Source organism: Sander vitreus, chromosome 8, assembly GCF_031162955.1.
Source record: "Sander vitreus isolate 19-12246 chromosome 8, sanVit1, whole genome shotgun sequence".
NCBI lineage: Eukaryota > Metazoa > Chordata > Actinopteri > Perciformes > Percidae > Sander > Sander vitreus.
This window is the reverse complement of record NC_135862.1, coordinates 2,145,270-2,161,384: the sequence shown is the minus strand read 5'-3', so window position 1 is coordinate 2,161,384 and position 16,115 is coordinate 2,145,270. Positions and strand designations below refer to the sequence as shown.

Here is a 16,115-nt window from a genome sequence, read left to right as displayed (position 1 = left end):
GGTGAATGAAAGGCCTGATCCCACCAAGGAGCTCATCCAATCAGATCCAAGCGTTGACGTCAACACTGCTGCCAGTTCTGCCGTTGTTTACCTTTTTTCTTCTCCTTCTAGTCCGTAGAAAGAGCAACGTCTGTAGCCTTTGTTCATTAGCGCCCCCTCTGTTCAGGAGAAGACTGCAGCTAGTGTCGCGAGCACCAGCGTGGGTATAAACAGTCACGGCGATCCCATGACGTCGCATTTGCACGCGCCAGCTGGGCTGCGTCTAGTGTATAAGACCCTTTAGACACACATACATCACTGCAGCCAATACACACACACACACACACACACACACACACACACACACACACACACACACACACAGATACACACACAGATACACATGTTTCACACATATTTTTATGTGAGTACGTGAACCCAAAGTTACGCCCTTGTCTGTATGTATTTGTTATATTGTTGTTGTTTAATAAACTTTGGTAAAAAAAAGGATTGCATTATAGCTTGATCAGTCATCGATTTTTTTCCCTTAAAACCAAAAACATAGGAAGCGGAAGCGAGACGGAGACGCTCATTGGCTGCGATCAAATCCGCAGCTCTCTATACGATTTCATGTTGGAGTAGCACCGATGAGTAGTACTGTATACTGAATGTATTTCCTGGTGAGATACGAGATCTGCTAAAGCTGCGCGCTGCTCTCCTCTAACCGTCAGTTTGTCAGCAGTTTTCCTGCCAAAGTCACAGTTACAGTCGGTCCCGTTTATTATTATGGCGTTTTCTAAAGAATGGAAGTCGTGTTGAGCCTTGTGTCGTTTACTGCCACCAAGGTTTTACAGTTTTCTGGACTTGTCGACAACAGGAATGTCCTGAAGACTAAAAAGATGGAGGAGAAAGCGTTAGAAGTGTACGGTGAGTGGAGCTCCAAACAGGCCTAATGTTACTGCTGTGTAACGTGATTGTTAGCAAAGTTAGCGTAGTTAGGTAAACCTGGAGGTCCCCGAACACTTTAATGGTATTCAATAAAAGAGGCTTTTCTTTATGAAGTTGTTAGCTAGTAGTGACAGGTTGCCATATTGAAGGCGAAGTTAAATATACGATTTATTGGATGGAGTTTGGCGAGGTTTTAACGTTACTCAAACGTCACGCATTTTTATTTTAGTACGTAAACCAGAACTGTTCTGAATGGAGTTTGATGTGGTTGTAGTACATTGCAAATGTTGGGACATTATAGTATATAATAGCTGTTTTTTTAATGGCGTTTGGAGAGGTTGTAGTAAAAGGAACATATGGCCAGTGCTGGTATTGAACTAAAATAGATGATTCTCTAAATGGAGTTTGGTGTGTGTTTGTAGTGAACGGGTCGTATTGAGATAAGTATTCAAACCGAACTGAAGTACATGGTTTTCCAAATGGAGTTTGGTTTGATTAGAGTAAGTGGCACATTTTAGGATGAAATAGTACATAATAGTTGATTTCTTGAATGGAGTTTGGTGAGGTTGTACTGTTGCTGCGAAAATCACCTGAAGCCCTGATTACAACACAAATACAAAGTAAAAAAGAAAAAAAAACTGTCTCAAAAACTACAGTACAAATAAATAATCAGATCACGAAACAAAACCCAAATTACAATATGAAAAAAAAACAATCACAAAATGACAGTACATATAATCAATAAAAACAAATGTCGGCGAATCAGAAAGACTTAACTCTCCTGTTGTCCTGCCAGCGGCCATAAGCCCCGCCCACCGACTCTATACACGATGTGATTGGCCCGACTAGAGTTTAATAGAACGTTGAAAACGTAGGAAAGAAATGTCCAAAAAAAAGCACAGAAAAAAGTGACAAAAACATCGGAAAAAGTGATAAAAAAAACTTGGAAAAAAGTGACAAAAATATCGGAAAAATCTTGAAAAACGCCAGGTTTTTGTGACAAGTGACAAAAAAAATGAGAGAAGCTTAAAAAAAAAACGTCAAAAGCCCAGAAAAACATCGACAGAAAATGTGACAAAAGTGTCGAAAAAGACGCCCAAAAGCGACATTTTAACATTTTGACCCAGAGAAACGAAAAGTTGCATGTTGGTCGACGGGTTGGTTGGTGGGTGGGTGGGTGGATGGGGGGGGGGGGACAACACAAGGGTTGATTTGAGTTGTAGTAAACAAACGACACGTGGGTTTCCCCTCTCCCTCTTTTAATCAGATGTGATTCGAACCATCCGGGACCCGGAGAAGCCCGACACCCTGGAGGAGCTGGACGTGGTGACGGAGAAATGCGTGGAGGTCCGGGAGCTCGGAGAAGACGAGTACCTCATCATCATCAAGTTCTCCCCGACCGTCCCTCACTGCTCTCTGGCTACTCTGATCGGTGAGTCAACTCGGCTGAGAACACCACAGCACGTTAGGCGCTGGAGCCATAGGCGTAATTTACAGAACTAATCAAAACTGGACAGTGCAACCCCACCTCCAAAAACCTTATAGGATATCCATAAAGGTCCAGTGTGTAACGTGTTTAGTTGTTCATTATCAAAATCGGTGTTGCCCGTTCACTAGGGCTGCGTATTGGCAAGAATCTGGCGATACGATCGTATCGCGATTCAATATATTGCAATATATTTCGATACTGTGCGCAAGGCGATTATATTGGGGATTTGTTTTCTCTCTGGCTACTCTGATCGGTGAGTCAACTCGGCTGAGAACACCACAGCACATTAACGCTGTAGCGAGAGGTGTAATTTATGGGGGGGGGGAGATGAGGGGGTTGCAACAATAGACAGTGAAAGAAATGGACATAGCGTCGGGAGTCAATGGGATGCTAACGGGAGGTGATGGCTTGTTAGCCTCGAAATCTCCCCATAAGAGCTACGCTCCCCCCCCCCCCCCCCAATAACAAAACTGGACGGTGCAACCCACCCCCAAAAGCCTTGATAGAATTTCCTTAACGTAAATGAAGACATTTGCACCATAAATTGATACAGAAAATACACAAACTGTTTCAGAAACATTCACCAGAATGCAGGAAATGAAGTGTTTGATGCTTCTTTTTTTTGCTCAAAAGTAGAGATCTCAACACCCCCTCTCCCCCCCAATGTCAAACCCAAAGTTACACCCTTGGCTGTAACGATACATCGATTTGGATAATTTTGGACATTTGGACATTCCACTGATGTCCGTCACCTTCCTCTTTCTTTGTGTTGTTCTAAACCCGGTTAAATACACTGAGTTACGTTCCACTGATAGTTCAACGTGTGGCGGACAAATGAGAGAATGGATGAAGCAAAGAAAAGAGGAAAGATGAGGCAACAACAGGAGGAGGAAGGACAAAAGAGACAGCAGGATCGCAGGAGATGACAGTGAGGGTTTGACGAGGCAGATAAAGACGACAAAAAAAGGTGAAATGTTGGGGGAGCGAATGTGGGAATTGATCAGAGAAAAAGGGGAAGGAGTGAGGAAAAGATGAAGCACGTGAAGAAAAAGCAGAAGACTAAAAACAAAACGGATGTGTAAGTAAAACGGGAAGCGATGAAATGATGAGAAGACAAAAGGCTCCGGCACTAAAGATATTGGTATTATTACAAACTTAGTCTATATCCACCACGTTTCACTTCCGGTGATTGCTCCAGAAATTCCTCCAGATGTCCTTCTTTTCGGCCGGATGCCCGTTCCCTTCTGGCTAGTAGTCCTTACCTAGGTACTGTCAGGGCCCGCCCTCATACTCTGCTTCTGACTGGCTAGTAGTCCTTACCTAGGTACTGTCAGGGCACACCCTCATACTCTGCTTCTGACTGGCTAGTAGTCCTTACCTAGGTACTGTCAGGGCACGCCCTCATACTCTGCTTCTGACTGGCTAGTAGTCCTTACCTAGGTACTGTCAGGGCTACGCCCTCATACTCTGCTTCTGACTGGCTAGTAGTCCTTACCTAGGTACTGTCAGGGCACGCCCTCATACTCTGCTTCTGACTGGCTAGTAGTCCTTACCTAGGTACTGTCAGGGCACGCCCTCATACTCTGCTTCTGACTGGCTAGTAGTCCTTACCTAGGTACTGTCAGGGCCCGCCCTCATACTCTGCTTCTGACTGGCTAGTAGTCCTTACCTAGGTACTGTCAGGGCACGCCCTCATACTCTGCTTCTGACTGGCTAGTAGTCCTTACCTAGCTACTGTCAGGGCACGCCCTCATACTCTGCTTCTGACTGGCTAGTAGTCCTTACCCAGTCACTGCACATAAATATAATATTGTACTGTGATAAAACTTGTGATTTACAGCCCTGAACACAACGCACATGAACCAGAAATAAAAACCGACCAGGGTCTGAATGATCTCTGCTTCTAAAAGGCTGATGAAACCAAAACACATTTGGGTTTCTTGTCACATTTCAAAATGCTTTCAGCACACGCGCAGCCAGATGTCATCAGAGATGTCATGCCCCGTTTCTATTTCGAGTGCGTTCAGGTTTATTTGGGGCTTTTTTCAGATCATTGCTGATGATGTCAAAAGCAGTAGACGTTGTAGAGGAGGCACACAACCTCAGAGCCAATGCCTCGATTCCAGCAAAGTTCAGATAAAATAAAAAAGATGTTTGTTGTATTTTTGGAGTTTCAGGTTTTCTTGGCTTTCTCTGACGTTTCATCTGAAATTTGTTGAAACCAACAGACACGTCCAGCAGGGGGCGACTCCACCGGCTCCAAACAGAAGTCAGTTTCTATAGAAGTCTCTGAGAAAGTGACCCACTTCTCTCTTGATTTATTACCTCAGTAAACATTTTCATAATATGTTTATAGTCTTAATCTCTAGTTTCAAGTTTTCTTGAACACAGCATGACGTTCATTTAGTAAATGATGCTCCCATTTACTCCCATATATATATAAATACTTATTAATATATTTACAACCCCCGCAATAATTAAAACTGGCCAGAGCAACCACTCCCCCAAACCTAGTATATATTCTTTAACATAAATAAAGACATTTGCACCCTAACTTGATGCAGAAAATGAAGTGTTTGATGCTCAAAATATCAAAAATCTCAACAACTGCAGTGTTGAACCCAAAGTTACGCCCTTGGATACACGGATCTGGTTAGCCCAGTTATTACTCAGCGTGCTCTCAGGACGCAGCATTCAGTTTGAGGATGAAGGAAGTGACAGGTTTCCCCTCAGGAGGTCGTTGCTAAAAGGATGAGAAGGTGAGACGTAACTGACGGCTCTCCTGGCGTGATCTCCGCCTCGGTGGACTGCCGACTGTGTCGATGATTTCCTGACCGGTGGTGGTGGTGGTGGGGGGTGGCTGCCGGCTCTGTGCCGGCTCTTCTCTTCACTCGGGCGCCCCTGCAGCTTCTCTGAGGAGGGCAGACGCTCTCGCTCTCATCTTCGGATCCGTTCTGGAGCCTATTTCCTGCAGCTGTAATAGAATATGATAGGAATAAAAATGAACTCATTGATTGAAAACATCAAAAGCAAATGACAGGATTTGGTGTCCGGCCATCAGATTGTTTTTTAAGACGCTGGTACATATATATTTCAACGGCTAGGATTATATTACAGTGTATTAGAGGCACAGAGAAACAAAATACACAGGCTGTAACAAGGCTGTATATATATATATATATATATACACACGGATGTAACTCCGTCAAAAATGGCAAATTGTCACCATTAAAACTACAGATGTTCAGAAATGGCAGAAGTACTCACTTCCCGTACTCAAGTAGAAGTACAGATATTTGTGTTAAAAACTACTCTGGCAAAAGTATAAGTACTGATATTAAGTAGTATAAGTACAAGTCCATCCATCCATCCATCCATCAGTCTTCGTCTGCTTATCGGGTCGCGGGGGTAGCAGCTCCAGCAATAAGTACAAGTATAAAAGTAAAAGTAGCCTTGCGAATGACAACCAGCCGTTTGTGGTGTTTCGGTTGGCACGTTCGCCAGGAGTCATTCGTGATGCCTACTATCTCAAACATCTCTCTCAGATGAGGCAGATCGGGAATGTCCTGCTGCTTGTCTGCCGAATCTCTGCGATCTCCGTTTTCTTCATTTTCAATCATGTCGGCGTCCATACTGCTATGTGCTAACGTTACCGCCATCAAGCCGCAATGATTTGCCGCGAATGAATGCCGCCGAATCTGTCGAGTCGTTGCAGAAGTGCAACGTATATTCCCATCCAATTAGATTGAATTCGGTATTGATGACGCAAGAAATAATAACCGTAACTCCACTGAAATGATTTGAAACTAAAGGAACGAGCCAATGTTGTAAAATGTAAGGAGTAGAAAGTACCGATATTGGTGTTTAAAAAGGAGTCAAAGTAAAAAGTCGGCACAAAAATAAATAGTAGAGGTAACGTAAAAATATCTGAAAAATCTACTTGAGTACAGTAACGAAGTATTTGTACTTCGTTACTTCCCATCTCTGCAGATGTTCCAATACCATATTGCAAGTCAGGCGATACCGAGTAGTACGGCTGCTTTTGCAACCTCGCAAGATTGGATGAAGTTCCCCAAGCTGTTTGGAAATGAATCCCTTAGCACATTTTAATTATTCAGATTTAGTATGTTTTGATGCTGAGTGGTTGTTTTCTTCTTTTTTTTTTGCTCGTGTGTTTCTGCTTTCTCTTTCCGCTGCAGCAGCAACGTCCATTTCCCAGCAGACATCGTTGCTCTTCTCTCACGTTATTTTTCTGTTCATCGTGTGTGTTCAGTGTCTCTGGTGTGTGACGGCGATGCTTTGTGTGTCTGCAGGTCTGTGTTTACAAGTGAAGCTGCAGAGATGTTTGCCATTCAAACACAAGGTGAGTACCGGAAAAGTGTGACTTGTTGTTAAAGGGGGCAGTGCACTGATAGTTGCCATGGTAACGTTAGTAGCTTTAAGTCTGAGAGAACGAGACGTCGTGACCGATGGGACCCAATCAGGAGGAGAAACATTGAGACTGAAACGGGGAATGAGAGGGGGGAAACGCCAGGGCAGGGGGAATGAGAGGGGGGAAACGCCAGGGCAGGGGGAAATGAGAGGGGGGAAACGCCAGAGCAGGGGGGGAATGAGAGGGGGGAATGAGAGGGGGAAACGCCAGAGCAGGGGGAATGAGAGGGGGGGGACACCAGAGCAGGGGGAATGAGAGGGGGAAACACCAGAGCAGGGGGAATGAGAGGGGGAAACGCCAGAGCAGGGGGAATGAGAGGGGGGAACGCCAGAGCAGGGGGAATGAGAGGGGTAAAAACGCCAGAGCAGAGGGAATGAGAGGGGGAAATGCCAGGGCAGGGGGTAGCGATGTCAATGTAGCCTAAGTGTGTGACAACATAATGGAAAGGATCCCTACAGAGATAGACCTTTTAGTTAAAGAGGAAGATCCTTTTAGTTTAACATGAAACAGCCCCGAAATCACCATCACCAAACTACACCAGACTCCATGTAAATAATCAGGACTTTTAGCGTGTATAGAGCCAGCATATTTCCACCAGACTCCATGTAAATAATCAGGACTTTTAGCGTGTATAGAGCCAGCATATTTCCACCAGACTCCATGTAAATAATCAGGACTTTTAGCATGTATAGAGCCAGCATATTTCCACCAGACTCCATGTAAATAATCAGGACTTTTAGCGTGTATAGGTATGTCTCACCGGAGCTCATGTAAATAATCCCATTGTGGCGTGCCTTAGAGCCCAGCTGTCTCACCCAGACTCCATGTAAATAATCAGGACTTTTAGCGTGGCACTAAGTAGCTCTCCAGCAGACTCCATAGCACACCAGTACTCGTGCCGAGCCAATATTTCCTGGAGCTCCATAATAGTCAGTTTTAGTATAGAGCCAGCATCTTTACTAGACTCCATATAATACCAGGTCTCCATGTATGAAAATTATATATCTCCACCAGGCTCTTCTGTAATATTAAGGACTTTGTGCATTATTTGAGCCAGCATATCTCACACGGGCTCCACGTATAATAATCAGGTTTTTTAGCATGTATAGAGCCAGCATATTTCCACATGTAAATGGGTGAATTAAGGGTTTATTTCAACCAAACCAGAGTGGTGATTGTTGGAACAGTGGAAAGATGAACCAAGACGATTTTTGATAGTTTGATTTAGTTTCTGTCGACTTTGAATGAAGTTTGAATGCTTAAACGGCCACAGGCAGATTCAATAGCCAGCGGTGATTACATTAATACTGTATATTTCCATGGACTTTCTACCCTCCCCACGGAAGTTCAAAGCTGAATTTCAAACATGACCAAACAAATCAAACCCACAGAACACAAAAGTTCAGTGAGGATGCAGCTGTAATGTCATTACCAATTCAAAGAGTAGCACTCTGGGAAACAAGAGAGAGAGGCTATACTCTGAGAACAGACAGAAACGCAATCAATCCGTAGGGAATAACCCCAGCTAAGCCCAGCAGTTTATCCACATCCACGGCTTCAGAGGTCAAGGGTCGCGGAGTCGTGACGGCAGTGTGGAGAGCCAGGTGCTTTTAATCTCTGCAGTATTAAAGCGGCTTTATGCACCAAATGAGTAGCCTCTTTATTAGAATGTTTTTATCAGGAAGCTGCTGAACATCGGCTTGCTGCAGAGAGCACGGCGTAGCATCACAGTCCTGTGGAACAAAGAGGACCAGTAGGATATTAAAGAACATTTTAGTTATCAAGCCCAGACTATAGATTCAAGCTCCACTAATCAGAATGTTTTATATAAATATTGCATCATTTCATTTCTTTTTAAGGGCACTTTGTAGTTTGGCTTATTTGAAGCTACTTCTATGTGATTCTTGCTGTTTTCGGAGTTTGCACAATGCCCCTTCATGGTTGAATACACTTATTGGAAGTCGCTTTGGATGAAAGCGTCAGCTACTGTAAATTAAATGTAGGAAGGCTTGTATCATGTCGACGCGCCGACAGTTTTGTTATCATTGCTTTTCCTCATGGGGGCGACAGAAACTACACACTATAGCTTTAATAGGGGTGTCACGAACAACAGACACAGCGTGGCCTACCGGCTTGTAGCCTGCAGCTAAAGACACAGGGTAACGTTAGTTTACTGGCAGGTAGTCTGCAGCTAAAGACACAGGGTAACGTTAGTTTACTGGCAGGTAGTCTGCAGCTAAAGACACAGGGTAACGTTAGTTTACTGGCAGGTAGTCTGCAGCTAAAGACACAGGGTAACGTTAGCTTACCGGCTGGTAGCATGCAGCTAAAGACACAGGGTAACGTTAGCTTACCGGCTGGTAGCCTGCAGCTAAAGACACAGGGTAACGTTAGCTTACTGGTAGCCTGCAGCTAAAGACACAGGTTAACGTTATCTTACTGGTAGCCTGCAGCTAAAGACAAATGTTAACGTTAGCTTACTGGAAGCCTGCAGCTATAGACACAGGTTAACGTTAGCTTACTGGAAGCCTGCAGCTAAAGACACAGGGTAACGTTAGCTTACTGGTAGCCTGCAGCTAAAGACACAGGGTAACGTTATCTTACTGGTAGCCTGCAGCTAAAGACACAGGTTAACGTTAGCTTACTGGAAGCCTGCAGCAAAAAACACAGGGTAACGTTAGCTTACTGGTAGCCTGCAGCTAAAGACACAGGGTAACGTTAGCTTACTGGTAGCCTGCAGCTAAAGACACAGGGTAACGTTAGCTTACTGGTAGCCTGCAGCTAAAGACAAATGTTAACATTAGCTTACTGGTAGCCTGCAGCTATAGACAAATGTTAACATTAGCTTACTGGTAGCCTGCAGCTAAAGACACAGGGTTAACGTTAGCTTACTGGTAGCCTGCAGCTAAAGACACGGGGTAACGTTAGCTTACTGGTAGCCTGCAGCTATAGACACAGGTTAACGTTAGCTTACTGGAAGCCTGCAGCAAAAAACACAGGGTAACGTTAGCTTACTGGTAGCCTGCAGCTAAAGACACAGGGTAACGTTAGCTTACTGGTAGCCTGCAGCTAAAGACACAGGTTAACGTTAGCTTACTGGTAGCCTGGAGCTAAAGACACAGGTTAACGTTAGCTTACTGGTAGCCTGCAGCTAAAGACACAGGGTAACGTTAGCTTACTGGTAGCCTGCAGCTAAAGACACAGGGTAACGTTAGCTTACTGGTAGCCTGCAGCTAAAGACACAGGTTAACGTTAGCTTACTGGTAGCCTGCAGCTAAAGACACAGGGTTAACGTTAGCTTACTGGTAGCCTGCAGCTAAAGACACGGGGTAACGTTAGCTTACTGGTAGCCTGCAGCTAAAGACACAGGGTAACGTTAGCTTACTGGTAGCCTGCAGCTAAAGACACAGGGTAACGTTAGCTTACTGGTAGCCTGCAGCTGGTCTTTTCCAGCATGCATTTCTCTGTGGATCGAGCGTTTTGATACTTTCACAGTAGTCATATAGCACCTTGAGTTGGTTTATAATAAAAAAAGAAAAAAAAAAGACGTGGAACTTTTCAACAGTGTTAACCGTGTTGACACTTTTTACAATACAGGACCTTTAAATCACCAACTCTGCAGCTCTACGGAGCGTTTTGGCCTTTAAGAATAACTCCTGGCTCACAGTCGGTGTTCCAGTTCATCCCAAATGTGTTGGACGGGGTAGAGGACAGGATTGTTGAAACCAGTCAAACTGGGAAGACCGGTTTCTTTTTAGAGCTGGCTTTGTGTCGCGTTGAAACAGAGACACAAACACGAACTGTCAACACAAAGACGGAAGAACACTGTTGTCTGAACTATCGCTGTATGCTGGAGCAATAACATTTCCCAGGAGAAACAACCCTCAGAACAGCCAGTGTGCCCGCTCCGCTGAGATATATCCCGACTGTTTCTTCTCTTTTCTGAGCAGTTTGTATCGGCCCCAATTTTCAATCCAAAGTTACAGTATATTACAAATGTTTCTCTTTCTCTTTAACATTCAGGGTTCAACAATAAGGGTTTAACGCCCGGCGGCCCCAGACAAGTCAAACGCCACGTGGGGCAAGTAGATATAACAGCCCACTTCCCCGTTCGGACACTTTTGATGATTTCAAAGTTTGACTTTTTTTAGAAATGTTTTTTTTTTTTTATATATAGACCTTAGTGGTCCTCTAATACTGTATCTGAAGTCTCTTTTATATAGGCCTTAGTGGTCCCCTAATACTGTATCTGAAGTCTCTTTTATATAGACCTTAGTGGTCCCCTAATACTGTATCTGAAGTCTCTTTTATATAGACCTTAGTGGTCCCCTAATACTGTATCTGAAGTATCTTTATATAGACCTTAGTGGTCCCCTAATACTGTATCTGAAGTCTTTTATATAGACCTTAGTGGTCCCCTAATACTGTATCTGAAGTCTCTTTTATATAGACCTTAGTGGTCCCCTAATACTGTATCTGATGTCTCTTGACCAACTGCCATGCTTCGCTCGTTTTAAAGCCATGATGTCTCTCTCTCTCATGGGGGGGCCAAATTCTCTGGTTGGGCAAAGCAGAGAAAGGGGAGGTAACCTTTCCCTTTATGACGTCATAAAGGGAAGATTCCAGATCGGCCCATCTGAGCTTTCATTTTCTCAAAGGCAGAGCAGGATACCCAGGGCTCGGTTTACACCTATCACCATTTCTAGCCACTGGGGGACCATAGGCAGGCTGGGGGAACGCATATTAATGTTAAAAAAGTTTTTTTAACCCTTGTGTTGTCTTCCCTTAGACCATGCAACCTTTTGTTTTTCTGGGTCCAAATTTTAAATTAAATTAATGTATTTTTTGTCACGTTTTTTTTCCACATTTATTGTCACTTTTTCCAATGTTTTTTTGGATTTTTTTCTGCGATGCAATTTTTCGACATTCTTTTATAATTCTTTTGCTCCATATGCTATAACATTGAATAAATCCTCCAAAGTCAATGAAAGTAGTGAACTAATTATTTAACTTGTGAAGAGCTTTTTGTGGAACCATCCACTTTATTTATTTTGACTATTTGGTTAAAAGAAATCCAAATTTCTGACATAAAAACGTTTTTTTCTTTTTAACGTAAAAATGGACTTTAGGCAAGTTTCTTCTTGCCAGACAGGACAAGTTTAATGTTGAACCCTGAACACCAAACTAACGTTTAAAATAGTCTTTACTTTGCTCTTAATTGAATTTCCTGAATGAATAACACACACACACACACACACACACACACAGACACACACACACACACACACACACACACACACACACAGACAGAGACACACATACAGAGACACACACATACACACACACACAGACAGAGACACACACACAGACAATACACAGACAGAGACACACTCAAACACACACACACACACAGAGACACACACACACAGACACACACACACACACACACACACAGAGACACACACACACACGACACACACACACACAGAGACACACACACACACACACAGAGACACACACACACACACACACACACACACACAGAGACACACACACACAGAGACACACACACACACAGAGACACACACACAGAGACACACACACACACACACACACACACACACACACACAGAGACACACACACACACACACACACACACACACACACACACACACAGACACACACACACACAGAGACACACACACACACAGAGACACACACACACACACAGAGACACACACACACAGAGACACACACACACACACACACACACACAGAGACACACACACACACACACACACACACACAGACACACACACACACACACACACACATATATACACACACACACAGAGACACACACACACCACGACAGAGACACACACAGACACACACACACACATATATACACACACACAGAGACACACACAGAGACACACACACACACACGCACACACACACACGAGACACACACACACACACAGAGACACACACAGACAGAGACACACAGAGACACACACACACACACACACACACACACACACACACAGACAGACACACACACAGAGACACACACACACACACACACACACACACACACAGCCACTCTGTCTTCTAACATCAGGTTTTCTTTCTCTTCTCAGTTGGAAATTTACATTTCAGAGGGAACCCATTCTACTGAAGAAGATAGTAAGTCTATTTTTTAATTCCTTTGTTTCATGTAAAAGAACAAATGGCCTCTTTAGATTAAACAACCTTCCACTCAGCCAAGTTCCTGACTCGTGTGGAAATGAACTCTCGCTCTGTTTCTGCACATTAGTAGCCAGGATGTCAGCCGAGCTTAGCCCCGCCCACAACGTTCGAGGTCGGGAAGTTGGGTCTGGACTTGATCCGTAGCAGCTATGCTCCAACCAATCAGATTGTCAGGGCGGGCTTTATACGATGATGGACAGATGATCAACAGTAACGTAATCAACCGCGTCACCAGAGAGCGCTTGGGTTGAATTTGTTTACAACAAAGATGGCTGCCATCGCGTCTGTTATAGAAGATATCGACAGGGCGTTCATTTTAAAAGAGGAACGGAGAACCGCGATCGAGGCATTTGTCGATCGGAAAGATGTTTTTGACGTCCTTCCTACGGGATTAGGGAAAAAGCTTAATTTATCAGCTGGCCCCAATAGGGCGCTCTGATTGGTTGTAGGTCTATCTGTTGCTCTGATTGGTTGTAGGTCTATCCGTTGCTCTGATTGGTTGTAGGTCTATCCGTTGCTCTGATTGGTTGTAGGTCTATCCGTTGCTCTGATTGGTTGTAGGTCTATCCGTTGCTCTGATTGGTTGCAGGTCTATCCGTTGCTCTGATTGGTTGTAGGTCTATCCGTTGCTCTGATTGGTTGCAGGTCTATCCGTTGCTCTGATTGGTTGCAGGTCTATCCGTAGCTCTGATTGGTTGCAGGTCTACAGAATCTGAGTATGACCACGTCAGGCTAGCACATTCACAGTTTGGCCCAAAAAGTAAGAAAAATAAACGATGAGGCGACTTATCGATTAGTCGATCGACAGAAAAAGAATCGCCATCTATTTTGATATTTGATTAGTCATTCATGTAATTTTTGATGCAAAAATGACAAAATAAATGGTGTTTTCAGCCCCTCAAAATAGTGATTTTGTTCCGTTTTATATAATATTGAACTGAATATCTTTTAGTTTCTGAAAAACGAGACCTTTAAAGATGTCACCTTGGACTTTGAGAAACTGGGATGCAGAGCTGCAAAGATTAATCAATTAGTTGTCAACTATTAAATGAATCGGCTACTATTTTTGATAATCAGCTGTGTGTGACGTCAGCGTGTTAAATGTGAATATTGTTCTAGTTTCTTCTCTCCTCTGGGACAGGAGACTGAAGATCTTTGAGTTGGGGACAAAACGAGACTTTTGGAGACCAAACGGCTAATCCATTCGTCCAATAAATAACCCAAAATGAAAAGAAAGCGTCAGTTGTGGCCCTTGTTGAGGTTTCTAACGTTGTGTTGTCGGTGTAGTGGTTGTTGTGCTGTCTGATTGTGAGTCAGCGTCTCAGAGAAGTTTGTGTCTCCAGTTAACAAGCAGATCAACGATAAGGAGCGAGTGGCGGCCGCCATGGAAAACCCAAACCTGAGGGAGATCGTGGAGCAGTGTGTCACCGAGCCCGACGACTGACGCAGGGCGCTCCACCTGAAGCAAACACCTCCGAGCCACTGTGTGTGTGTGTGTGTGTGTGTGTGTGTGTGTGTGTGTGTGTGTCTGTCTGTGTGTGTGTGTGAGAGAGAAAAAGAGAGAGAGAGTGAGTGTGTGTGTGTTTGAGAGAGTGTGTGCAAGAGTGTGTGTGTGTGTGCTAGAGAGAGAGTGTGTGCGAGAGTGTGTGTCAGTGTGTGTGTGTGTGCAAGAGAGTGTGTGTGTGTGTGTGTGTGTGTGTGTGCGAGAGTGTGTGTACAAGTTTCTGTGTGTGTGCGAGAGAGTGTATATGTGCAAGAGAGTGTATATGTGCGAGAGTGTATGCGAGAGTGTGTGTGTGAGAGTGTACGAGTGTGTTTGTGTGTCAGTGTGTTTGTGTGCAAGTTTCTGTGTGTGTGCTAGAGAGAGCTTCTGTGTGTGTGCTAGAGAGTTTCTGTGTGTGTGAGAGAGTGTACGAGTGTGTTTGTGTGTGTGTGTGTGTGTGTGTGTGTGTGTGTGTGTGTGTGTGTGTGTGTGTGTGTGTGTGTGTTTTCAGAGGATTCCTAAGGGGATGTCTGGTGCCAGAGGCTGGTGTCTGCTCTGGGGAGTTGGCGTGTCTCCCGTGAGAAGCTTGAATACTGAGCGGGGAATCATTCCAGGACATCAGCAGGAATAAAGCCACAGATGTGTTTTTGTGTGTGTTGTCTCCTGCTGGACGGCCCGGCGCTGAACACCAGTCGGTCTGAATCAGGACGCTGCAGAGGAAGTGGGCCAGTTTCATCTGTTCCCGTGGTGACTGTTTTTAGAAATCTGTCTTTGTCTTTTTGTAAATGCAATCATCCGGGGAAATCGCTCAGAAAGAATCAAGCCTGAGTAGAAAGTCTAAATCTTTATGGAAGTGATTATTTTTAGAAAAGATGTGATGTACAAAAGATTCTGTATTAAAAAGTCAACGAGAAGCTGCTTTGAGTCGTGTTTCATGCGATGTAACGTTAACGGGCAATTGTGCACCGTCAACTACCGTCCACTAAAAGTTGTGTTGTTGCTGCTGACAGACTCAGATTATTATTCTAAGTGTCTGACAACATTATGAAAGGATCCCTACAGAGATAGACCTTTTAGTTAAAGAGGAAGATCCTTTTAGTTTAACATGAAACAGCCCCGAAATCACCATCACCAAACTACACCAGACTCCATGTAAATAATCAGGACTTTTAGCGTGTATAGAGCCAGCATATCTCCACCAGACTCCATGTAAATAATCAGGACTTTTAGCGTGTATAGAGCCAGCATATTTCCACCAGACTCCATGTAAATAATCAGGACTTTTATCATCGTAAAACACACTTCATTCAAAGTGGACAGAAACTAAATAAAACTATCAAAAGCCGTCTTGGTTCATCTTTCCACTGTTCCAACAATCACCTCTCTGGTTTGGTTGAAATAAACCCTTAATTCACCCATTTACATGTGGAAATATGCTGGCTCTATACACGCTAAAAGTCCTGATTATTTACATGGAGTCTGGTGGAAATATGCTGGCTCTATACACGCTAAAAGTCCTGATTATTTACAT

At 44.0% G+C, this 16,115-nt stretch overlaps 1 protein-coding gene across 1 annotated transcript; it reads left to right on the top strand.

Annotated features, from left to right (window-relative positions):
• The first annotated feature begins 616 nt into the window (after positions 1-616).
• On the top strand, positions 617-14,636 carry ciao2a (cytosolic iron-sulfur assembly component 2A). The gene is made up of 5 exons (XM_078256359.1): positions 617-906; positions 2,195-2,359; positions 6,730-6,779; positions 12,993-13,038; positions 14,445-14,636. The coding sequence occupies exons 1-5, from the start codon at positions 783-785 to the stop codon at positions 14,543-14,545; spliced, it is 486 nt and encodes a 161-aa protein (XP_078112485.1). The 5' UTR covers positions 617-782; the 3' UTR covers positions 14,546-14,636.
• Positions 14,637-16,115: the final 1,479 nt, after the last annotated feature.